The 26,668-nt window shown below is 49.1% G+C and overlaps 1 protein-coding gene across 4 annotated transcripts in view; it reads left to right on the top strand.

Annotated features, from left to right (window-relative positions):
- The window catches only part of LOC134933874 (solute carrier organic anion transporter family member 1A2-like), a 279,409-nt gene that overhangs the window by 152,961 nt on the left and 99,780 nt on the right, over positions 1-26,668 (top strand). For 3 of the 4 annotated variants that reach the window (XR_010179767.1, XM_063929413.1, XM_063929411.1), the window contains exons 1-4: positions 9,757-9,864; positions 14,823-14,918; positions 18,547-18,688; positions 19,337-19,469. Coding sequence is in view for 3 of the 4 variants with exons in the window: in XM_063929413.1 (XP_063785483.1) it covers positions 14,862-14,918; positions 18,547-18,688; positions 19,337-19,469 (332 nt within the window). In the remaining variant the exon portion in view is untranslated. Of the gene's footprint in view, positions 1-9,756; positions 9,865-14,822; positions 14,919-18,546; positions 18,689-19,336; positions 19,470-26,668 lie in introns of those variants that run through there. The other variant, XM_063929412.1, reaches the window with a different exon arrangement.

Below are 26,668 nucleotides of genomic sequence, written 5' to 3'. Positions count from 1 at the left end.
CATGTCTAAGACCGAGCTGATCATCTTCCCTCCCTCCCAGATAACCTCACCTCCTACAATCTCATTATCTATTGATGGCACGATTATCTCCTCTAGCCCCCAAGTGCGTTGGCTTGGAGTAATACTTGACTCCTCCCTCTCCTTCAAACCACAGATTCAGCACCTCTCACAAACCTGCAGTTTTCATCTAAAAAATATTTCCAGGATCAGACCCTTTCTGACCCAGGATGCTATTAAGACTCTTATCCACTCACTGGTCATCTCCAGACTGGATTACTGTAATCTCCTCCTGACTGACATTCTTGACAGATACCTCTCTCCACTCCAATCTATCCTCACGGCTGCTGCCAGGCTCATCTTCCTCACCAAACGCACTACGTCCACCTCCCCTCTCTTACTAGACCTTCACTGGCTCCCCTTCCCTTTCAGAATCCATTTCAAGCTTCTCACACTCGCTTACAAAGCCCTCACCCACTCCTCTCCCATCTACATCTCTGACCTTATCTCCCTTTACTCTCCCACCCGTCCTCTTCGCCGTGCTAATGCACGCTGACTCTCCTGCCTACGGATTACTTCCTCCCACTCCTACCTCCAAGATTTCTCACGTGCTGCACCACTTCTCTGGAATTTTCTACCTCTCCCCCGCAGACTCTCCACCTCTCTACAAAACTTCAAACGGGCTCTCAAGACCCACTTCTTCACCAAACCCAGACAAATCTCACCCTAACCCTCTGTTCTACGCTCTCTATGTACCCCATCTGTGTCACCCCTGTCTGTCTACCCCTCCCCTTTAGAATGTAAGCTCTCACGAGCAGGGCCCTCTTCCCTCATGTGCTTATCCTTTCTTACTTTAATAATCTTCAACTGCACCAAATCCAGCTGTCTTCTGCCACCTGATACTTATTCCAGTGTCATCTGCTGATGTAACTATGTTTATTTACCCTTTACTTGTCCTAAACTGTCATCAACTGTAAGTTGCTGTTTTCCTGTTTGATTATTTGTTTATGTACTCTGTAATTGGGCGCTGCAGAACACTTGTGGCACCATATAAATAAAGGATAATAATAATAATAATAATAGTGGTGACAGGGAGGCACTATTCACTTAATCACTTCATGTAATACTTTTTTTTTCTAAATTTATCAGAATTTTTGTTATCCTGATTCAAGAAGGTTTGGGAATCTCTGGTATAGATTGATGGTGAATGGATCCTGGCAGCAATGGTTACATATTACCAGGGAGGGTTGTTGCGGGGACTACCTAGGACAAAACAAGTCCACCAATCGGGATACAGACATGACCTCTAAGGTGATGCAGCCAGACTCCCTTTATCGGAGGAGCTTGGCTGTGCTTGTACAATGAGGGAGTTAGGGTTAGGGTCGCTGGTCGGGTTAGGGTCGTTGGTCGGGTTAGGGTTAGGGTTAGGGTCATTGGTCGGGTTAGGGTCGTTGGTCGGGTTAGGGTCGTTGGTCGGGTTAGGGTCGTTGGTCGGGTTTAGGGTTAGGGTCGTTGGTTGGGTTAGGGTCATTGGTCGGGTTAGGGTTAGGGTCGTTGGTCGGGTTAGGGTTATTGGTCGGGTTAGGGTCGTTGGTCGGGTTAGGGTTTAGGGTTAGGGTCGTTGGTTGGGTTAGGGTTGAGGTCGTTGGTCGGGTTAGGGTCGTTGGTCGGGTTAGGGTCGTTGGTCGGGTTAGGGTTAGGGTCGTTGGTTGGGTTAGGGTCGTTGGTCGGGTTAGGGTTAGGGTCGTTGGTTGGGTTAGGGTTAGGGTCGTTGGTCGGGTTAGGGTCGTTGGTCGGGTTAGGGTTAGGGTTGGTCGTTGCAACAAATTTGTTAGCAGTTGGGCAAAACCTTGGGGGTCATTTTGACCTATTCGCACGCTGGAAATTTTTTGCAACTGTGCGAATAGCTCACAACTGCGCATGAGTGCGAGTGGCAATTCACAGGCACGTCAGTTGCCCGGCCATCGCAACGGAGCGACAGACCTTGCGAAGAAGCCGTTCGCAGCAGCGAACGCAAGAAGATTGTCAGGCAGAAGGCTGAACTGGGCGGCAACTCACCATTTCTGAGGATTGTCCGGAAAAACGCAGGCGTGCCCAGCCATTGAGGAGGGTTCCTGATGTCAGCTCCAAGCCGGATCATCACAGCGGGTAAGTTCTGAGCTGTGCAGAGACTGCGATCGCAGCCCTGCACAGCCCTAACCCCCTCCCCCTGTAGGCGGCGATTACCTGGTCGCAGCACTGCAAAAAATAGCCTGTGTGCGATCAGGTCGGAATGACCCCCCATGTGCACTGAGGGAGGAGTAGATGTAACATGTGCAGAGAGAGTTAGATTTGGATGGGATGTGTTCAAACTGAAATCTAAATTGCAGTGTAGAAATAAAGCAGCCAGTATTTACCCCGCACAGAAACAATACAACCCACCCACATCTAACTCTCTCTGCACATGTTACATCTGCCTCCCCTGCAGTGCACATGGTTTTGCCCAACTGCTAACAATGGCTCTCATTCCGAGTTGTTCGCTCGCTAGCTGCTTTTAGCAGCATTGCACACGCTAAGCCGCCGCCCTCTGGGAGTGAATCTTAGCTTAGCAGAATTGCGAATAGAAATTTCTTAGCAGTTTCAGAGTAGCTTCAGACTTACTCGGCATCTGCGATCAGTTCAGTGCTTGACGTTCCTGGTTTGACGTCACAAACACGCCCTGCGTTCACCCAGATACTCCCCCGTTTCTCCAGACACTCCTGCGTTTTTCCCAGAAACTGCAGCATTTTTCAGCACACACCCATAAAACGGTCAGTTTCCGCCCAGAACCACCCACTTCCTGTCAATCACATTACGATCACCAGAACGATGAAAAATCCTCGTTATGCCGTGAGTAAAATACCTAACTTTTGAGTAAAATAACTAAGCGCATGCGCTCTGCGAACATTGCGCATGCGCAGTTTGCGACAAATCACTCCATTGCGAAAACCACTAACGATCGAACAACTCGGAATGAGGACCAAAGTTCCTGCTGCGATCAACCCAGAATTACCTCCAATGTCTCCTAAGGTGCAGTGATTGTGATGAGGTGCAATTAGAGAGCGAGCCACTAGAGGGCATATCACGGTGGCTGATCGTAGCTGTGCTAAATTGATCACATCTTAGATCAGGTCTGAAAATCCCCCCCTTAGTTTTGTTCACTCGCTGCGCTGCGACCTACCGTCCTCTGTAAGGTGAGCCGCGACACATTATCCCTGGGAGAGCCCACAGATTGCACAGGACACCGGCTGCAGGTCGCACATGTTGTGCAGGTTGTTACAGTGGCAGAATCTACAACGCAGCAGGGACAGCAGAGCCGACCCTAACCAACAGAATGCCCTAGGCAAGATTTTGGCTGGTGCCCCCTTGCACCACCGCTGGTTCTGACTCTGACCTTGCACCCCTTTCCCAGCACCATCACCCCTCACCCATAGCAGTCCTTATTTTGGTGTTTGTACCCCCTATATTTTAAATAGGAACAGTTCGCACATTTGGCGCACAGCCCAAACAGGGGTGTGTTCTTTCTGGCAAGGGGCATGGCCACGCATTAGTAACCCCAATTCCAATTACGCTACATAGTACTGCAACTTTATTCACATTTGATCATGTGATAGTGTCCCTAATTCATATTACATCCCACAGTAGTATCACTTTACCTTATAAACGTTACTCCTCACAGTAGAGCCCCTTATTCACATTACACCACACTGAATTGCTCCTTATTCACATTACACCACACCATATTGCTCTTTATTCACATTAGACCACACAGTAGTGCCCTTTCTATACGCAACGCCACATAGTAGAGCACCTTATACACATAATGCCACACATTAGTAATGCATTTATATACATAATTTCACACATGAGACACATTATTAATGTTCTTATAAACATAATGCGTCTTTCACATTATGACAACCTTTATTAATGATGTTTTACACATAATGTCCCTTACACATATGCTGCACATTATTAATGCCCTTATACACATAATGACACATAGTGCCCCTTACACATTTGCTGCACATTATTAGTGCCCCTATACACATAATGACACACACACACACACACACACACACACACACACACAGTAGTACTCTGTTACACATATGCTGCACATCATTAATGCCCTTATACACATAATAACACACATAGTGCCCCTTACACATATGTTGCACATTATTAAAGCATTTTTACATGACACACATAATGCTCCTTACACATATTCCGAACACTACTGCACAACCAACCCTCTCACATGCACACAACACTCACACTGCCACTAACACTGTGACCTCTGCATCTGCTTGGATACAGATGTGTCCTCATAAATCTTGCCTCAATGCTGTCGGTCACTTTTTTTAATTAAAATGCATCTTATTTGCATTGCTATGTAGCTAGGATGCACAAGCAGCTTCTGCTGACAAAAATGATATGCAGCATGCCCAGGGCCGGCGCTAGCCGCTCAGCATTGGTATGCAATGCAGGCTGGCGCCAGGCAGATGAGGTGCTGTCCCTGCAAAGCTACCCAATTGTTGCTGCCGGCTGCCGCTGCACCTGTCACTATATGACAGGCAGCGGCGCCGGCAGCGGGAAGAGCGGCTTTCAGCGTCTGGTGGTCCCTACGACATGACTTATCAGCGGCTCTCTGTGTGCTTCCCCGCGCTAAGGATCTCTCCCATTGCCCTCTCGGGATCCCTGGTGCATCTGACGGCTGTGGGCGGCGTGGCTTGGTGCTGAACCCTGCTTCCTATCTGAGGGAGGAAGCGGGTGCCGTGGCTTCTGCAGTCCCTTGCTCCGCATGTCTTCTTTGGTGGTCCTGTCCTGCTGGGAGTTGCCCTCGCTGCTGGTCCTGGCTGTTCCTTCCTGCCATCCTGTGTACTGCTCCATTGGAGGTAGCTGCTTTCCTGCTGACCCCCTCCTGTGGACATACATATGTAGCCACGCTCATCATTGCCGAGATGCGTGCGCATGCTGCATCACGGCATGATGAGAAAGTGCCACACTGCAACTGGCCAGGCGTTCGCTTCCTAGCCTTTAATGTGTGCGCATATGTATGCACGTGCACACAGTCACAGGCACAATAGCCACGCCACTGCTGTGCATCGTGGCAGCAATGAGCGGGGCAACAATTGTATGTGTAAGGGGCACCACTTCTGTGGGCATTATGCGTGGTGCTGCTACTGTGGGTGTTATGTGTTGCACTACTACTGTGGGCATTATATGTGGCACTACTGTGGGTATTATGCGTGGCACTACTACTGTGGGCATTATGCGTGGCACTACTACTGTGGGCATTATGCGTGGCACTACTACTGTGGGTATTATGTGTATGGGAAACTACTACTGTGGGTATTATGTGTATGGGAAACTACTACTGTGGGAATTGTCTATGAGGAACTACTGTGTAGCTTAACGTGACTAAGGAGCACTACAGTGTAACATAATGTGAATAAGGTACACTACTTTGTGCTGCAATATGAACTGGGCATTACGTGGGGTGTAATGTGAATAGGATTGTGCTACTGTGTGGCATCATTTGAATTGGGGTCACTATTGTGTGGCCACACCCCTTACATGTGAGACCACTGGCCCTTTATTACGTGATGGAGGGAGGGTGCAAAATTATAGTTTGCAGGGGGGCGCCGAACACCCTAGCACCGGCCCTGGGCATGCCTATATACTGTGGGAGACTGTGGCTGTATCTGCATATGTAATGTTACACACAGAATATAGGCATGCTGCATATCATTTTAATCAGCTGAAGCTGCTGATGCCCCATGGCATATAAAATGCCCTAGGCAATTGCCTAGTTTGCCTATGTCTATGGCCGGCTCTGAGGGACAGTAACTAATCCGTCCTCCCGCTCGTTCTTATCCTCCGCACAGTGTACAGGTCTCGCGCTGAGCGCGTTATAGGGTGATTCTGAGGGTTATATTTACCTAGAATTGTGTTACTTTAGCCGCAAAATGCTGGACATCCCGCCGCCCATCGTATCCGAGCTTCCATGGCATTGTGCCGGCGATTACCCCTGGTATAGTCTCTGTATAAACCTGGTGCGCTGTCTCCTTCATGATACACAGCACAGCGCTGATCACACTGTCCTGCACAGGCTCTGTAATGTGTAAGAGAAGACAATGCATGGGGTCCCATAAACCGCCATGGAGCATACTTTGGTGCAGCATACTGGGGTACAGTGTACTGGGGTGCAGCATACTGGGGTACAGTGTACTGGGGTGCAGCATACTGGGGTGCTGCATACTGGGGTACAGCGTACTGGGGTACAGCATACTGGTGTAACAGCATACTGGGGTACAGCATACTGGTGTAACAGCATACTGGGGTACAGCATACTGGGATAACAGCATACTGGGGTGCTGCATACTGGGGTGACGCATACTGGGGTGACACATACTGGGGTGCAGCATACTGGGATGACACATACTGGGGTGCAGCATACTGGGGTGCAGCATACTGGGATGACACATACTGGGGTGACACATACTGGGGTGCAGCATACTGGGATGACACATACTGGTGTAACAGCATACTGGGGTACAGCATACTGGGGTACAGCATACTGGGCTGCACCGCACTGGGGTACAGTGTACTGGGGTGTGGCATACTGGGGTGCTGCATACTGGTGTAACAGCATACTGGGGTGACGCATACTGGGATGACACATACTGGGGTACAGTGTACTGGGGTACAGCATAACAGGGAGCATTACAAACACATACAACTAGTTTTATTTTTTCCCTTTCTCCTAACTTATTTTGCTAACAAGTATGGAGTCAGACTGTGACCACAGTGGGTGGAGCCTGCGGAGTCACTGCAGCACTACTGTGATGGAATTAAACAGGGGACTGGATACAGCCCCTCAGATGGACACAGTGACAGCAGCACAGCCCCTTAGATGGACACAGTGACAGCAGCACAGCCCCTTATGGACATAGTGACAGCAGCACAGCCCCTTATGGACACAGTGACAGCAGTACAGCCCCTTAGATGGACACAGTGACAGCAGCACAGCCCCATATGGACACAGTGACAGCAGCACAGCCCCTTAGATGGACACAGTGACAACAGCACAGCCCCTTATGGACACAGTGACAACAGTACAGCCCCTTAGATGGACACAGTGACAGCAGCACAGCCCCTTATGGACACAGTGACAGCAGCACAGCACCTTAGAATGACACAATGACAGCAGCACAGCCCCTCAGATAGACACAGTGACAGCAACACAACCCCTTAGATGGACAGTGTCAGCAGCACAGCCTCTTATGGACACAGTGACAGCAGCACAGCACCTTAGAATGACACAATGACAGCAGCACAGCCCCTCAGATAGACACAGTGACAGCAACACAACCCCTTAGATGGACAGTGTCAGCAGCACAGCCTCTTATGGACACAGTGACAGCAGCACAGCACCTTAGAATGACACAATGACAGCAGCACAGCCCCTTAGATGGACACAGTGATAGCAGCACAGCCCCTTAGATGGACACAGTGACAGCAGCACAGCCCCTTATGGACACAGTGACAGCAGCACAGCCCCTTAGATGGACACAGTGACAGCAGCACAGCCCCTTATGGACACAGTGACAGCAGCACAGCCCCTTAGATGGACACAGTGACAGCAGCACAGCCCCATATGGACACAGTGACAGCAGCACAGCCCCTTAGATGGACACAGTGACAGCAGCACAGCCCCTTATGGACACAGTGACAGCAGCACAGCCCCTTAGATGGACACAGTGACAGCAGCACAGCCCCTTATGGACACAGTGACAGCAGCACAGCCCCTTAGATGGACACAGTGACAGCAGCACAGCCCCATATGGACACAGTGACAGCAGCACAGCCCCTTATGGACACAGTGACAGCTGCACGGCCCCTTATGTACACAGTGACAGCAGCAGAGCCCCTTAGATGGATACAGTGACAGCAGCACAGCCCCTTATGGACACAGTGAAAGCAGCACAGCCCCTTAGATGGACACAGTGACAGCAGCACAGCCCCTTATGGACACAGTGACAGCAGCACAGCCCCATATGGACACAGTGACAGCAGCACAGCCCCTTAGATGGACACAGTGACAACAGCACAGCCCCTTATGGACACAGTGACAGCAGCAGAGCCCCTTAGATGGACACAGTGACAGCAGCACAGCCCCTTATATGGACACAGTGACAGCAGCACAGCCCCTTAGATGGACACAGTGACAGCAGCACAGCCCCTTAGATGGACACAGTGACAGCAGCATAGCCCCATATGGACACAGTGATAGCAGCACAGCCCCTTAGATGGACACAGTGACAACAGCACAGCCCCTTATGGACACAGTGACAGCAGCACAGCCCCATATGGACACAGGGACAGCAGCACAGCCCCTTAGATGGACACAGTGACAGCAGCACAGCCCCTTAGATGGACACAGTGACAGCAGCATAGCCCCATATGGACACAGTGATAGCAGCACAGCCCCTTAGATGGACACAGTGACAGCAGCACAGCCCCTTAGATGGACAGTGTCAGCAGCACAGCCTCTTATGGACACAGTGACAGCAGCACAGCACCTTAGAATGACACAATGACAGCAGCACAGCCCCTTAGATGGACACAGTGACAGCAGGACAGCCCCTTATGGACACAGTGATAGCAGCACAGCCCCTTAGATGGACACAGTGACAGCAGCACAGCCCTAGATGGGACACAGTGACAGCAGCACAGCCCCTTAGAATGACACAATGACAGCAGCACAGCCCCTTAGATGGACACAGTGACAGCAGCACAACCCCGTAGATGGACACAGTGATAGCAGCACAGCCCCTTAGATGGACACAGTGACAGCAGCACAGCCCCTTATGGACACAGTGACAGCTGCACAGCCCCTTATGTACACAGTGACAGCAGCAGAGCCCCTTAGATGGACACAGTAACAGCAGCACAGCCCCTCAGATGGACACAGTGTCAGCAGCACAGCCCTTTAGATGGATGCAGTGACAGCTGCACAGTCCCTTATGGACACAGTGTCAGCAGCACAGCCCCATAGATGGACACAGTGACATCAGCACAGCCCCTTATGGACACAGTCACAGCATTGTTTTCCGCACAGTCACTAGGATGGATCCGCAGTGCACAGCGCAGCATACAGCAGCGTGACTGGAGTGAAATGGCGCCAAATGCCAGCCGCGGCTCCCATATATTGAACCCAAAACTCGCAAGAATCCAACGCCGGCAGGATGATGTTTTGTCTTGATCTGCAGGCACACATGAGCTGCGGCTCGGAGCGACTCAGATCCCGGAAGTTCAGAGTGGCTCCAAGTAATCTGAACCGCTCACCTCTAATTAAGAGTTAATAATGTTGTTTTTTAAAGGTGTCCTACAAGTCCCAGCAAGTCTGCCCTGCATGATGGTACTTGTACAACCACAAGTAACAGCATTTCCGGGCATTAAGTGCCTGCTGGTGCTTGTAGTCCACCAGTAAATAAAAATGTGAAAATGAACACAAGACACACACACGCCAAATGTTGTAATCATTTATGAAATAAATCTCTGGCTGACACATCCCTTGTTCAGCAGTTACTGCTCCCAGTCCTTGCATCGCTCCTCTTCTGTGCAGGATGGAAGGAAGCGGGAACAGTTACTAATGCAGCGTCCGCTCTCAGCCAATCAGCGCCTCCCTATTCATTTCTGTGGCAGTGTCCTGGAGCGACCTGATATTTTGTTGCGGTTCTGTACACAGTGTACAAGGACAGTGCTTTAGGGTCTGTTCCGTTTGCTGTTCTGCCAAGAAGCCCTGGGTGCCTTGGAACGGAGAGTCCTTCCCGGGATGGTGTAAGTATTACGCTGGTGAATGAGGAATGTGCGGGGAGGGTTTATTAGTAAATAAATAATTACAACATTCGGAGTGTGTGTCTTGTCTTTATTGTAATATTTTTTTTACAGGCAGACTGATGTCCCGGCATGCTGGCACTTCTGGTTCTACAAGTGCCATCATGCTGTGGAAGGCTTGCTGGGACTTGTAGGCCACCTGTAAAAAACTATATTATTCATTCTTAATTAACCATTAACCCCACACCCACCACCTCGGGAGGCCAGTTTGAGAGGTCTGGAGCTTGTTATGGATTTTTATTTATTTATTTGGGAGTGTGTGTGTGTGTGTGTGTGGGGGGGGGGGGGCACACATTTTTAATTTTACATTTAACCATTTTCTTACTGGCCTAATCTGTGATTCTTTCTGTAGCTGACTATCGATGTTTGGTCCGATGGTCTCTTGCAGAGAGAGTGGGTGGGCAGGGGGCTGCAGGCTGCGTTGTCAGTCACAGTGTAGGTCAGGCGCGCTGCAAGCTCTAGGGAGAGGAATAAGCCTGGGCTGATGAGGGAACTCTTATATTCATGGTTATAGAAACGTTTATTTAGTTTAAAACATAATTTATTTCACTTCTTTTTAAAATATGGGGGTACAGGGACTGTCTATATGTGTTACTCTGTATAATCACTTCTAGAATCATAAATACTATATAAGCGTGCCCCAAAAAGGAATGACTTCCCTTATTAGCTCCCGCTGATTCTTCCCCCTAGAGAACATACTGTAGTATTCGGTTCCGTGGAGCAGCAGCGACTCTGAGGAATGATGTAACAGATGCTTCCGAGGTACAGGATTGCCCCTACATCTAATCGGGTGTGGTATGAAAGGTCGACAGTCACTAAGTCGACAGGGATGCCAGGGAGATAGGATTTCTAGGTCGACAGGTCAAAAGGTTGACATGAGATTTTTAGTTTTTTTTGGTGTAATTTTCTCTGTACAGTGATCGGGGACCCCAATTAGTACACCGCGTCCCCTCGCATATCTCGCTTCGCTACAGCTGCTCTCAGCACAGGTTACTATTCCCAATCGTAGTCCGCGTGGATCGTTAAGTATGAAAAAGTTCTAAACAATAAATAAATTGTGAACAACTCATGTCGACCTTTTGATCTGTCGACCTAGAACACGTCGACCTGGAGACCCTGTCGATCTAGAAACCCTGTCGACCAATAGTGGTCGACCTAGACAGTGTTGACCTAGTTACTGTCGACCTAGAGACCGGATCCCATATAAACACAGCGCAGACAGGCTTCTGTGCGCGGTGCTACAAATACGATCGTGATTGTTGAAGAGGGAACTTGCACTTTTCTTTCACAAGGAAATCTATTTACACTCCAGAGAGCTGCACCCGAGAGAAGACGCATGGCTAGGCATGCAGGCGCACCACCACCATGCTTCTGATCGCAGGAAATGCAGGTGGCATCATCGGCTGGCCTCTAAAACAACTATGACACGCCTACATTTCTCGTGACACTCCATCCCCCCATGCAAAAGTGTCTGTTTTCGATCTTCGCCCATCTGCGATAGGGTCTGAATAAGGCACATTGGCCCCCACAGGGAAAATACACACACGTATTGGTCCACATAGGGGAAAAACACCCACACACACACACACACACACACATTGGTTCTCACACGGCTAAGCCCCACACATATTGGCCCCCACAGGGAGAAGCCCCTCACACGCATTGGCCTGTACAGGGAACAATCCAAGCACACATTGGCTCCCACAAGCAAAAATCCCACACACACATTGGTGCCCACAGGAAAAAGCAACAACACACACTGGTCCACACAGGGAATAAACCCATTTACACTGACCCCCACTGGGAAAAACCCAACACAGATTATAACCAACAGAGCAAAACCCCCAAACACACTGGCCCTAACAAGGAAAAAAAACACACATTGTCCCCCACAGAGAAAAACCCCACACAGATTGGCCAACACAGGAAAAAAAAACAACTCTGGCCCCCACAAGAAAAAAATCCCACACACATTTGCCCCCACAGGAAAGACTGATATCTGAATGAAGGCAGAGAAAGGGCTGCCTTGCTGCTTCCTGCTCAGCTGACTGACCTGAACTTCTTTCAGGCAGCCATTGGTGGATTATACTAGTTAATCCTCCCTCCCCTGAGGCCCCTCCCTCCCTTGCCCTCATCCTCAATGAGTCAGTGTGGCATGGTCTGAGGGGGCGTTTGAGCTGAAAGAAGCGCCCATCCTGCCTGGGCCAGAAGTATAATAGGTGGTGCAGTGCTGCTTACAGGGGGGCAGGGGTGCAGTCAGTGCCAGTGCTGGCTGCACTGCACCACCTATGTGTTGGTGCACATAAGCCGCTCAAACGGCCCTTAAGCCAACTTTGAGATATGTGGCTGCATAGCACGGTGTCTCTATGCGTTGCATTGCAACTGAGATGCATTCTAGCGTGCCGCTACTCTGAGCCACTGGTGTCACCGTAGCGTGCCGCTACTCTGAGCCACTGGTGTCACCGTAGCGTGCCGCTACTCTGAGCCACTGGTGTCACCCCAGCGTGCCGCTGCTCTGAGCCACTGGTATCACCCCAGCGTGCCGCTGCTCTGATCCACTGGTGTCACCCCAGCGTGCTGCTGCTCTGAGCCACTGGTGTCACCCCAGCGTGTCACTGCTCTGAGCCACTGGTGTCACCCCAGCGTGCCACTGCTCTGATCCACTGGTGTCACCCCAGCGTGCCGCTACTCTGAGCCACTGGTGTCACCCCAGCGTGCTGCTACTCTGAGCCACTGGTGTCACCCCAGCGTGCCGATACTCTGAGCCACTGGTGTCACCCCAGCGTGCCGCTGCTCTGAGCCACTGGTGTCACCCCAGCGTGCTGCTACTCTGAGCCACTGGTGTCACCCCAGCGTGCTGCTACTCTGAGCCACTGGTGTCACCCCAGCGTGCCGCTGCTCTGAGCCACTGGTATCACCCCAGCGTGCTGCTGCTCTGAGCCACTGGTGTCACCCCAGCGTGCTGCTACTCTGAGCCACTGGTGTCACCCCAGCGTGCTGCTACTCTGAGCCACTGGTGTCACCCCAGCGTGCCGCTGCTCTGAGCCACTGGTGTCACCCCAGCGTGCTGCTACTCTGAGCCACTGGTGTCACCCCAGCGTGCTGCTACTCTGAGCCACTGGTGTCACCCCAGCGTGCCGATACTCTGAGCCACTGGTGTCACCCCAGCGTGCCGCTGCTCTGAGCCACTGGTGTCACCCCAGCGTGCTGCTACTCTGAGCCACTGGTGTCACCCCAGCGTGCTGCTACTCTGAGCCACTGGTGTCACCCCAGCGTGCCGCTGCTCTGAGCCACTGGTATCACCCCAGCGTGCTGCTGCTCTGAGCCACTGGTGTCACCCCAGCGTGCTGCTACTCTGAGCCACTGGTGTCACCCCAGCGTGCTGCTACTCTGAGCCACTGGTGTCACCCCAGCGTGCCGCTGCTCTGAGCCACTGGTGTCACCCCAGCGTGCTGCTACTCTGAGCCACTGGTGTCACCCCAGCGTGCTGCTACTCTGAGCCACTGGTGTCACCGCAGCGTGCCGCTGCTCTGAGCCACTGGTGTCACCCCAGCGTGCTGCTACTCTGAGCCACTGGTGTCACCCCAGCGTGCTGCTACTCTGGGCCACTGGTGTCACCCCAGCGTGCTGCTGCTCTGAGCCACTGGTGTCACCCCAGCGTGCTGCTACTCTGGGCCACTGGTGTCACCCCAGCGTGCTGCTACTCTGAGCCACTGGTGTCACCCCAGCGTGCTGCTACTCTGAGCCACTGGTGTCACCCCAGCGTGCCGCTGCTCTGAGCCACTGGTGTCACCCCAGCGTGCCGCTGCTCTGAGCCACTGGTGTCACCCCAGCGTGCTGCTACTCTGGGCCACTGGTGTCACCCCAGCGTGCCACTACTCTGAGCCACTGGTGTCACCCCAGCGTGCTGCTACTCTGGGCCACTGGTGTCACCCCAGCGTGCCACTACTCTGAGCCACTGGTGTCACCCCAGCGTGCTGCTACTCTGAGCCATTGGTATCACCCCAGCGTGCTGCTACTCTGGGCCACTGGTGTCACCCCAGCGTGCCACTACTCTGAGCCACTGGTGTCACCCCAGCGTGCTGCTACTCTGAGCACTCTGCACCCTCAGTCATTTCAACCTTAAATTTGGTCACAAGAAGATTAGATTCAGATTCCCTGATCACTGGGGCACAGCTGGAGCCTGGTGCACTTGGCGTAGAGTTGTAATGAGAGGGTGCAGCAGCCTAGCCATTAGAGTATTGCTCTTTTACTTCTCACTGCACCCTCAGTTCCCTCTTACACAGCTTGCAGCCAGCTCACTGGCGTTTCTATAATGGGTGCAGTGAGTACGGTGCACATGGGCCCCTGAGTCTAGGGGGGCCCTCACCGCACACACTGCGCACATTTTTAAAATACTCTCCCCTCCGAAGTCCAGCGCCGGCATCCACAGTGCTGTTAGAACACAGTGAAGATGGCTCAGCGCCCATTTTCACGGAGTTCTGAGCATGCGCAGTAGAGAAATCTCAAGGAAAATGGCCGCTGCACCATTTTCCCGGAGATCTACACATGGGCAGTAGAGTCTGAGCCGTCTAGAGCTCAGACTCTACAGCGCTCCGGGCAGAGAGGAGGGGGCTGAACACGGGCCTCCTCCTCTATTAAAACGCCCATGAGCCAGCTGTCCTTACCTTATAGGATCTGGACATTTGGACCAACACCCTCTGTACAATACAGTCACATGACTTGGTGGTGATTGGACATAGCATGGATCGCAGTGGGCGGGGTGACTGGTCCCCATTAGCACAGCTGGAGGATGCGGCACACACAGAGCAGTCGTGGTCTCAGTCTCTATATGTCACTGATTGAACGGTGATACTGTGGCTATATGTTATTATTCAACTTTTGTCTTTTTCGTTTTGCAGAAGGGAGAATAAAACAGTATTAGTCTGAAGTAGAAGATAATGGTGACACAAACTCCAGTCCCTGCGCAGAAGCGATGCCGCGTCTCCAAACTCCATGTAAGTAGCCGGGATACCTGCACAGAGCCTAATCTACGACATAATATATGTATCATGCTGGTGGGGGCAGTATGTCCTGGTATGGTAATGCCTAATAGCGGGATACGGGACGAAACGCGTTGACGTCACTCCTTCACATAGCTCACGGACGCACTGAGTGTTGCCAGTCATTCTCACCCGCAGTGGTGCTCCTTGAATCTGCTCGATCAGCCGTGGAGAATTTCCAACCGGAACGCCAGCCCAGCGTATTACTGCAGCATTACGACCGGCTTGCCTAGATCTTACCATCTGCACTTTGCTAGTGCCAACGGCAGACGCACGGCAGCTGCTCCGGTACCTCTTGTGCCGCATCACTACATTTCCCGCAGGACGGGTAATTATAATCAGCGGCTTCTCCTCTGCACTGGGACGCCAGTAGCCTAGAGGCACAAGAGTTTGTTTCATTTATTCTCCAACAGGCTGTACGAACTGCTACTTATCAGTCCCTATTGATACAAAGAGACCACAATTAGGTCCTTTGTGGCAACATTAAAGTGACACTATTTACAAACTTTCATTTCAGTGATCCATACAGCAAATGTATCAGTGTGCTTGAGCTAGTTTTAAACATTTGTTTTTATAATTGTCTTTTATTTTATTTCATTTTATTTTTATGTGTATTATTAAATTTGTTTATTAGCAAGTTCCGTGTGAGCTGTTGATTGATTGGAGCAGACACCTTTATATTTATATTTTCACCAAGTAGCAATTAACCAAGCTCACTTCAAGCGCAGCACTTGTATATATTTTCTATCAATGCCTAATAGCATAGCTCCAATCATTGCAATTATTATATATTTATATGGGTTCCGCAGCAACTTACAGTACAAGACAATGCAGTAAAGGTAAATAGACAATTCCCATGTGGGGACAGGACACTGAGACAAGCAGCAGGATGGCAGAAGCCGAGGGCTAGGTGTCGTCATAGGGAATATGGAGTAGAAGATAGTCTAAGAAAGAGAAGGAAAACACATGAGGATTGAGGACCCTGCTTATGAGAGCCTACATTCTAAAGGGGAGGGGCAGACAGACAGGGGTGACACAGAGGGGGTAGACAGTGAGCGTGGAACAGAGGGTTAGGATGAGATTTGGTGAAGTAGTATGTCTTGAGAGCCCGTTTGAAGGTCTGCAGAGACGTGGAGAGTGTGTGTGGGGGGGACGGGGACGGGGGGACGGAGCGAGTTCCAAAGGTAGGGAGCAACACGTGAGAAATCTTGGAGGTGGGATTGGAAGGAAGAGATCTGTAGTTAGGAGAGGCGGCATTTATTTGTGGAGTAAAGTGGGTGGGCAGGTGGGAGTGTGAAGGGAGATAAGGTCAGAGATGTAGATGGGAGAGGAGTGGGTGAGGGCTTTGTAGGTGAGTGTGAGAAGCTTGAAATGGATTTGGAAGGGGAAGTGGAGCCAGGGAAGGTCTAGTAAGAGAGGAGAGGTGGACGTAGTGCGTTTGGTGAGGAAGATGAGCCGGGCAGCAGCACTGAGGATAGATTGGAGTGGAGAGAGGTAAGTGTCAGAGAGGCCAGTTAGGAGGAGATTACAGTGGAGATGACTAGTGGGTGGATAAGGGCCTTAGGGGTCTATTTACTAATCATTGGATGGAGATAAAGTACCAGCTCCTAACCATCATTTTCCAAACCCAGTCTGTGACATGACAGTTAGGAGCTGGTTGGCTGGTACTGTATCTCCATCTAAGGCTTAATAAATAGACCCCTTAGTAGCATTTTGGGTCAGAAAAGGTCTGATCCTGGAAATGTTTCTGAGATGAGAACAGCAGGACTGTGAGAGGTGCTGAATGTGTGGGGTGAAGGAGAGGGAGGAGTCAAGGATTACTCCAAGACAGCGCACTTGGGGACTAGAGGAGACAGTAGTGCCATCTATAGATAATGAGATTGCGGGAGGTGAGGTTATGCGGGAGGGAGGGAAGATGATCAGCTCGGTCTTAGACATGTTAAGTTTAAGAAAGCGCTGGGACATCCAGGAGGAGATAGCAGAGTGACAGTTGGAGATACGAGTGAGGAGAGCAGGGGAGAGATCAGTGGAGTAAAGGTTGGTCTGAGTGTCATCAGCATAGAGATGGTATTGGAGGTCAAAAGAGGTAATGAGTTCACCTATAGAGGATGTATAGAGAGATAAGGAGAGGACCAAGAACAGAGCCTTGGGGGACACCTACTGTTAGTAGAAGTGAGGGGGAGGTGGAGTCATGAGAGGAGACAGAGAAGGAACGGTCAGAGAGGTAGGAGGACAGTCAAGAGAGGGCAGTGTCACCAGTAGCGGATCTTGCCACGGGCAAGCAGGACTTTTGCCCGGGGCGCCGCCTTCATGGCAAGATCCGCCACTGTGCCCCCCGCAGTGCCCCGCTGTGGCCCCCGCAGTGCCCGCTTTGAAGGGAACCAGATGCGTAGCATCTAGTTTCCCTTCATGGAGAGGACCTTGTTGTGCGGTGCGCGATGACGTCATCGCGCACCACATAGCAAAGGTACTCTCCATGAAGGGAAACTAGACCGTAGCGTCTAGTTTCCCTTCATGGAGAGGACCTTTGCTGTGCGGTGCGCGATGACGTCATCGCGCACCGCACAGCATAGTGGCACAGACACTAGGGGTCATAATTGACCTCTAGTGTCTACGCTGTGCTATGGGAGAGACGTAATAACGTCTCTCCCATAGATCGAGGAGAGGTGAGGAGAAGAGCGGCGCGGCGCGGGCGGAGGAGGTTTGCAGCAGTCTGGATCAGGAACGGGGATAGTAAGTATATATTTTTTTATTTTATTTTTTATTTCAGCGGCGCTACAGGGGGCACAAATGGGGGCATAACTGACCACGACCCCATTTGAAGCCACGCTCCAATACTTTGTCCAGGGCGCCACAAGGCCAAGAACCGTCCCTGAGTATCACGCTGACCAGGAGAGTTAAGGATTTGCAGGAGGAGAGGGTCGTCCACAGTGTTAGAAGCTTCAGAGAGGTTGAAACTTAGAAGTGACAAAATATTTCATTTGTTTTATCCAGCACAGGACATTATATCTGGGTTTAGTATGTAACGGATGAGCTATATTATACATCATGAGATAGCTGAGTATGAAGTGAGGAATTTATACCACATTGGGAGACAGCTGTGCGTGGAGTGACCATTTGTGGTTGTCACCTCCCACCTCTAGCCCTTAATATTTAGGTTAGACCTGATGCAACCAGCTAGTGGCTCTGTGGCTATTATATGAGGCAATAAGGTTCAGGGGGGCTCGTGCCATTAATACCATTACTCAGCTGAAGAGGCTCTGAGATGCCACCTGGGGAGATTTATCAAAGCTTGGAGAGATAAAGTGAAGGAAGATAAAGTAACTCATGTCTGGAGCCGCTGTGCCTCCTGTGATAGTGGTAGAGCCGCCGTCGCCTGCAGGACGCATTTCATTTACTGCCTGATACATATTTATTTGATTTATTAACAGTTTCTTATATAGCGCAGCATATTCCGTTGCGCTTTACAATTAGAACAACAGTAATAGAACAAAACTGGGTAAAAACAGACAGACATAGAGGTAGGAGGGCCCTGCTCGCAAGCTTACACTCTGTATACATAGAACTGTTCTTGTCATTGCAGGTGTTCATTTTCGCCTTGTCCTTATCTTACGTCACCAAAAACGTGGCCTTCTCCTACGCTCGGAGTATGATCACGCAGATCGAAAGAAGGTTCAACATTCCCTCCTCGCTTGTTGGTGTGATTGACAGCAGCTTTGATATCGGTAAGGTATATACTGGGATTATTACTGGCTTACAGCAGTGCTTGTGGTACAGGGACCCCCGAATGATAACAGTACTCAGGGTGCCCCAGATAGATAGTCTAGCCAACTTCTTACTGGACTATAAAAAGGGCTGTCTGCTCCCCCCTGAGTGCCCCACCACTGGGGGCGATAGAGAGGAGACCCATGAAGTACACCTGTCTCATTCACCAACAAGCAATAGCCCCTCGCTGATTTATGGAACATGATTTTAGAGGAAACTATTTTGACCGCAGTAACTTGACATTTTTGGATAGAGCTCACCCTACCTATAAACACCTACAGGGGCAGAATCCAGACAAAATAGTCCACTCCCCCACCCTTCTAAAGTCAACCCCTGGACCAAGTAAACACACCCACAGCGCACCCAATCATGAGCTCTTTTTGTAAAAGTTTTCTGGGGGTATGGCTCATGGCTTTGCCAAATTATCCATAATTAGGTTGTAATCAGCACAGTCTGGTTCACAGATACATAACATGCTGTGGTGCTGTGATGATATACTGTACAGGATGAAAGACACAGAGATTGGCTTTAGTAATATGTAAGGATGTTCTAAGAGCAGCAGGGAACAAGGACATTTATAGCTCACTCAGTATAATCCTTTGTTACAGGAAATATATTGGTGATCACCTTTGTCAGCTACTTTGGTGCAAAGCTACATCGTCCCCGAATGATAAGTATCGGTTGTGTGGTCATGTTCCTGGGGGGCTGCATAACTGTGTTACCCCATTTCATCATGAAGCGGTAAGACTGGCAATACATCATGATTTACTTTTATATCTGTATAGGAGCTGTTATATTGTATCGCCGTTACAGCTCAGATCAGCTTTGTGCTTCCCATCAGATGCGGCCAGACAGCGCCGATACCTCTCATATGTAATGACAGTAATCAAATTTATTCCTGAGTACAGCGTTCATACATCAATAGCGCAAATCCCCAATTCCCCAATGTCTTCCGGTGATTGGCAAAATACGCACAACATATTAAAAATCAATGACTTGCTGATTCCAATCATTTTTGGGTCAGAATCGGTGAATCAAGATTCGGATATATTTAATTGCCTGCGCTAAGGGATTGAGCTGCTTTCTTAGAATTGATTTTTGTAATGTTTAAAAGAAAGCGCTAGGGATGTTAGATAAAAAAAAATACATGTGATAATTATTAAAATATAAATATGAATATAAATATAAAGCGGTAGCTGTAAAAAAGAAAATAGTGTTATTAATATAATGTTTACACTCTTTTGAGTGAATGTGGAAAAGGAGGTGGCCGACAACACTTTATTTCTACTGAATGTCCATGAATTCCTACCTTTCCCTGTGCTTAACTTCGGTGCCGTGGAGAACACTGATTGCGGGGACCGCCGGGTGCCAATTGAGAAGCCGCTGGACGCCGCTGTGAGCACTGCGGCTCTGATGTTGTTCGTCCGCGGCTGTTGGTAGTTGGCGGTGCTGGCGGTCCAATTGAGTCCAGGGCTGGCAGCGTTTGCGTGTCCCGCTGTGTCCTCCAAGATGTGCTCCGGCGTGATGTTATTACCAGCTTAAGTTGCAGCGGGTGTTGAATTCTGAAGTGCGTTTCATGCACTTCAATGCACTTTTTCGAGGAGTGAAGTTTTTACTTCACTCCTCGAAAAAGTGCATTGAAGTGCATGAAACGCGTTGGAGATCATCATTTACACTCCAAGGAGGAAAACCCTACAATAGCCGCAACACAAGCAGAATTCAACACCCGCTGCAACTTAAGCTGGTAATAACATCACGCCGGAGCACATCTTGAAAGACACAGCGGGACACGCAAACGCTGCCAGCCCTGGACTCAGCGGGACTCGTAAGTACCGCCAGCACCGCCAACTACACACAGCTGCGGACGAACAACATCAGAGCCGCAGTGCTCACAGCGGCGTCCAGCGGCTTCTCAATTGGCACCCGGCGGTCCCCGCAATCAGTGTTCTCCACGGCACCGAAGTTAAGCACAGGGAAAGGTAGGAATTCATGGACATTCAGTAGAAATAAAGTGTTGTCGGCCACCTCCTTTTCCACATTCACTCAAAAGAGTGTAAACATTATATTAATAACAATATTTTCTTTTTTACAGGTACCGCTTTAGGTGAATCAAGATTGTCCAACATATTGGATTTTGCCGATCACTGGCAGAGCAGAGAGAGAGAGAGAGAGAGAGAGAGAGATGTTACGAGAGGACATGCAGATATTAAATTTATAACAGCTGAATATGTAGAATATGCACCTATAGAATGAAGAAAATGTATATAGGGCCTGTTTGTAAGTCGGACGCAGCGACAATGTTGGACGCAGTGGAGCGGTATTTTATCTGCACATACGTCTGAGTTACACCGCACTTGAGTTCCTTTTTGTTTTTACAGAGTGGCAGTACAGCATGCACAGAGGCAAGGTATAAAACTATATTTATATGTCCCTATACCAAACTGACCTAGTTCTTCTGCCATTTCCTGGAGGGGAGGACCTAGTGGGATGTCTGGGGAAAGTGGTGATCCGTTTCACATCATTGCTCTCCCACAGTCTGCGCTCTTCCACAGTAAAGATGGACGGCTGGTCTACTCTTCTGGAAATCTGGGAGAACCTCCTAAATCCGGTAGAAGGCAGCATGCCCTATACAAGTAATTCCGGTAGTAGGCAGCATGCCCAAAACTAGTCATTCCGGTAGTAGGCAGCATGACCTATACTAGGCATTCCAGTAGTAGGCAGCATGCCCTACACTAGACATTCTGGTAGTAGTCATCATGCCCTATACTAGACATTCTGGTAGTAGGTAGCAAGCCCTACACTAGACATTCTGGTAGTAGTCATCATGCCCTATACTAGTCATTCTGGTAGTAGGTAAAATGCCCTATACTAGTCATTCCGGTAGTAGGCAGCATGCCCTATACTAGACATTCCGGAAGTAGGCAGCATGCCCTATAATAGACATTCCGGTAGTAGGCAGCATGCCCTATACTAGTCATTCTGGTAGTAGGTAGCATGCCCTATACTAGTCATTCTGGTAGTAGGTAGCATGCCCTATACTAGTCATTCTGGTAGTAGGTAGCATGCCCTATACTAGTCATTCCGGTAGTAGGTAGCATGCCCTATACTAGTCATTCTGGTAGTAGGCAGCATGCCCTATACTAGACATTCTGGTAGTAGGCAGCATGCCCTATACTAGTCATTCTGGTAGTAGGTAGCATGCCCTATACTAGTCATTCTTGTAGTAGGTAGCATGCCCTATACTAGTCATTCTTGTAGTAGGTAGCATGCCCTATACTAGTCATTCTGGTAGTAGGTAGCATGCCCTATACTAGACATTCTGGTAGTAGGTAGCATGCCCTATACTAGACATTCTGGTAGTAGGTAGCATGCCCTATACTAGACATTCCGGTAGTAGGCAGCATGCCCTATACTAGTCATTCTGGTAGTAGGCAGCATGCCCTATACTAGACATTCCGGTAGTAGGTAACATGCCCTATACTAGTCATTCTGGTAGTAGGCAACATGCCCTATACTAGTCATTCCGGTAGTAGGCAGCATGCCCTATACTAGACATTCCGGTAGTAGGCAGCATGCCTTATACTAGTCATTCTGGTAGTAGGTAGCATGCCCTATACTAGGCATTCCAGTAGTAGGTAGCATGCCCTATACTAGACATTCCGGTAGTAGGTAGCATTCCCTATACTAGTCATTCTGGTAGTAGGTAGCATGCCCTATACTAGGCATTCCGGTAGTAGGTAGCATGCCCTATACTAGTCATTCTGGTAGTAGGTAGCATGCCCTATACTAGGCATTCCGGTAGTAGGTAGCATGCACTATACTAGTCATTCTGGTAGTAGGTAGCATGCCCTATACTAGGCATTCCGGTAGTAGGTAGCATGCCCTATACTAGACATTCTGGTAGTAGGCAGCATGCCCTATACTAGTCATTCCGGTAGTAGGTAGCATGCCCTATACTAGACATTCCAGTAGTAGGAAGCATGCCCTATACTAGGCATTCCTGTAGTAGGTAGCATGCCCTATACTAGACATTCCGGTAGTAGGCAGCATGCCTTATACTAGTCATTCTGGTAGTAGGTAGCATGCCCTATACTAGGCATTCCGGTAGTAGGTAGCATGACCTATACTAGTCATTCTGGTAGTAGGCAGCATGCCCTATACTAGTCATTCTGGTAGTAGGTAGCATGCCCTATACTAGGCATTCCGGTAGTAGGTAGCATGCCCTATACTAGTCATTCTGGTAGTAGGTAGCATGCCCTATATTAGGCATTCCGGTAGTAGGTAGCATGCCCTATACTAGACATTCTGGTAGTAGGTAGCATGCCCTATACTAGGCATTCCGGTAGTAGGTAGCATGCCCTATACTAGTCATTCTGGTAGTAGGTAGCATGCCCTATACTAGGCATTCCGGTAGTAGGTAGCATGCCCTATACTAGTCATTCTGGTAGTAGGTAGCATGCCCTATACTAGGCATTCCGGTAGTAGGTAGCATGCCCTATACTAGACATTCTGGTAGTAGGTAGCATGCCCTATACTAAGCATTCTGGTAGTAGGTAGCATGAACTGTACTAGATATTCCGGTAGTAGGTAGCATGCCCTATACTAGGCATTCCGGTAGTAGGTAGCATGCCCTATACTAGACATTCTGGTAGTAGGTAGCATGCCCTATACAAGACATTCTGGTAGTAGCTAGCATGCCCTATACTAAGCATTCTGGTAGTAGGTTGCATGAACTATACTAGACATTCCGGTAGTAGGTAGCATGCCCTATACTAGACATTCTGGTAGTAGCTAGCATGCCCTATACTAGGCATTCTGGTAGTAGGTAGCATGAACTGTACTAGATATTCCGGTAGTAGGTAGCATGTCCTATACTAGGCATTCCGGTAGTAGGTAGCATGCCCTATACTAGACATTCTGGTAGAAGCTAGCATGCCCTATACTAAGCATTCTGGTAGTAGGTAGCATGAACTGTACTAGATATTCCGGTAGTAGGTAGCATGCCCTATACTAGACATTCCGGTAGTAGGCAGCATGCCCTATACTAGACATTCCGGTAGTAGGTAGCATGCCCTATACTAGACATTCTGGTAGTAGCTAGCATGCCCTATACTAAGCATTCCGGTAGTAGGTAGCATGAACTATACTAGACATTCCGGTAGTAGGTAGCATGCCCTATACTAGACATTCCAGTAGTAGGTAGCATGCCCTATACTGGACATTCCGGTAGTATGCAGCATGCCCTATACTAGACATTCCAGTAGTAGGTAGCATGCCCTATACTGGACATTCCGGTAGTATGCAGCATGCCCTATACTAGACATTCCGGTAGTAGGCAGCATGCCCTATACTAGGCATTCTGGTAGTAGGCAGCATGCCCTATACTAGGTATTCCGGTAGTATGCAGCATGCCCTATACTAGGCATTCTGGTAGTAGGTAGCATGCCCTATACTAGACATTCCAGTAGTAGGCCGCATGCCCTATACGAGGCATTCCGGTAGTAGGTAGCATGCCCTATACTAGGCATTCTGGTAGTAGGCAGCATGCCCTATACTAGGAATTCCGGTAGTAGGCAGCATGCCCTATACTAGGTATTTCAGTAGTAGGCAGCATGCCCTATACTAGTCATTCCGGAAGTAGATTGCATGACCTATACTATGCATTCCGATAGTATGTAGCATGCCCTATACTAGGCATTTCGGTAGTAGGTAGCATGCCCTATACTAGACATTCCAGTAGTAGGCAGCATGCCCTATACTAGGTATTCCGGTAGTAGGCAGCATGCCCTATACTAGACATTCCAGTAGTAGGTAGCATGCCCTATACTAGGTATTCCGGTAGTAGGCAGCATGCTAGGCATTCCGGTAGTAGGTAGCATGCCCTGTACTAGACATTCCAGTAGTAGGCAGCATGCCCTATACTAGGTATTCCGGTAGTAGGCAGCATGCTAGGCATTCCGGTAGTAGGTAGCATGCCCTATACTAGACATTCCAGTAGTAGGCAGCATGCCCTATACTAGACATTCCAGTAGTAGGCAGCATGCTAGGCATTCCGGTAGTAGGTAGCATGCCCTATACTAGACATTCCAGTAGTAGGCAGCATGCCCTATACTAGACATTCCAGTAGTAGGCAGCATGCCCTATACTAGACATTCCAGTAGTAGGCAGCATGCTAGGCATTCCGGTAGTAGGTAGCATGCCCTATACTAGACATTCCAGTAGTAGGCAGCATGCCCTATACTAGACATTCCAGTAGTAGGCAGCATGCTAGGCATTCCGGTAGTAGGTAGCATGCCCTATACTAGACATTCCACTAGTAGGCAGCATGACCTATACTCAGAGCCGGCCCTAACCAATAGGATGCCCTAGGCAAGATTTTGGCTGGTGCCCCCTAGCACCACCGCTGGTTCTGACTCTGACCTTGCACCCCTTTCCCAGCACCATCACCCCTCATCCATAGCAGTCCTTATTTTGGTGTTTGTACTCCCTATATTTTAAATAGGAATAGTTCACACATTTGGCACACAGCCCAAAAAGGGGTGTGTTTTTGCTGGCAAGGGGCATGGCCACACAATAGTAACCCCAATTCCAATTACGCTACATAGTACTGCAACTTTATTCACATTTTATCATGCAATAGTGTCCATAATTAATGTTACATCCCACAGTAGTATCACTTCACCTTAAAAATGTTACTCCTCACAGTAGAGCCCCTTATTCACATTACATCACACTGAATTGCTCCTTATTCACATTACACCACACACTATTGCTCTTTATTCACATTAGACGACACAGTAGTGCCCTTTCTATATGCAACACCACATAGTAGAGCACCTTATACACATAATGCCACACATTAGTAATGCATTTCTACACATTCCACACAGTAATGCCCTTTACACATATGAGACACATTATTAATGTCCTTATAAACATAATGCGCCTTACACATTATGACAACCTTTATTAATGCCCTTTTACACATAATGTCCCTTACACATATGCCGCACATTATTAATGCCCTTATACACATAATGACAAACATAGTGCCCCCTACACATTTGCTGCACATTATTAGTGCCCCTATACACATAATGACACACATAGTGCCCCCTACACATTTGCTGCACATTATTAGTGCCCCTATACGCATAATGACACACATACAGTAGTACCCTGTTACACATATGCCGCACATTATTAATGCCCTTATACACATAATGACACACATAGTGCCACTTACACAAATGTTGCACATTATTAATGCATTTTTACATGACACACATAATGCTCCTTACACATATTCCAAACACTACTGCACAACCAACCCACTCACATGCACACAGCATTCACACTGCCACTAACACTGTGACCTCTGCTTCTGCTTGGATACAGATGTGTCCTAATAAATCTTGCCTAAAATGCTAACGTTGGGCACACCTTTTTTTTATGAAAATGCATCTTATTGGCATTGCTATATGGCTAGGATGCCCAAGCAGCTTCTGCTGATTAAACTAATATGTAGCTTGCCTATATACTGTGTGAGACTGTGGCTGTATCTGCATAAGAAATGCTACACACAGAATATAGACAATGCTGCACATCATTTTAATCAGCAGAAGCTGCTGATGTCCCTAGGCATATCAAATGCCCTAGGCAATTGCCTAGTTTGCCTATGCCTATGGCCGGCTCTGCCTATACTAGACATTCCGGTAGTAGCTAGCATGCCCTATACTAGACATTCTGGTAGTAGCTAGCATGCCCTATACTAAGCATTCTGGTAGTAGGTTGCATGAACTATACTAGACATTCCGGTAGTAGGTAGCATGCCCTATACTGGACATTCCGGTAGTATGCAGCATGCCCTATACTAGACATTCTGGTAGTAGGTAGCTTGCCCTATACTAGACATTCCAGTAGTAGGCAGCATGCCCTAT

The sequence above is a fragment of the Pseudophryne corroboree genome, chromosome 6 (assembly GCF_028390025.1).
Source record: "Pseudophryne corroboree isolate aPseCor3 chromosome 6, aPseCor3.hap2, whole genome shotgun sequence".
NCBI classification, from domain to species: Eukaryota; Metazoa; Chordata; class Amphibia; order Anura; family Myobatrachidae; genus Pseudophryne; species Pseudophryne corroboree.
Note: the sequence above shows the minus strand (reverse complement) of the source record. Positions and strands in the feature narration are given on the sequence as shown.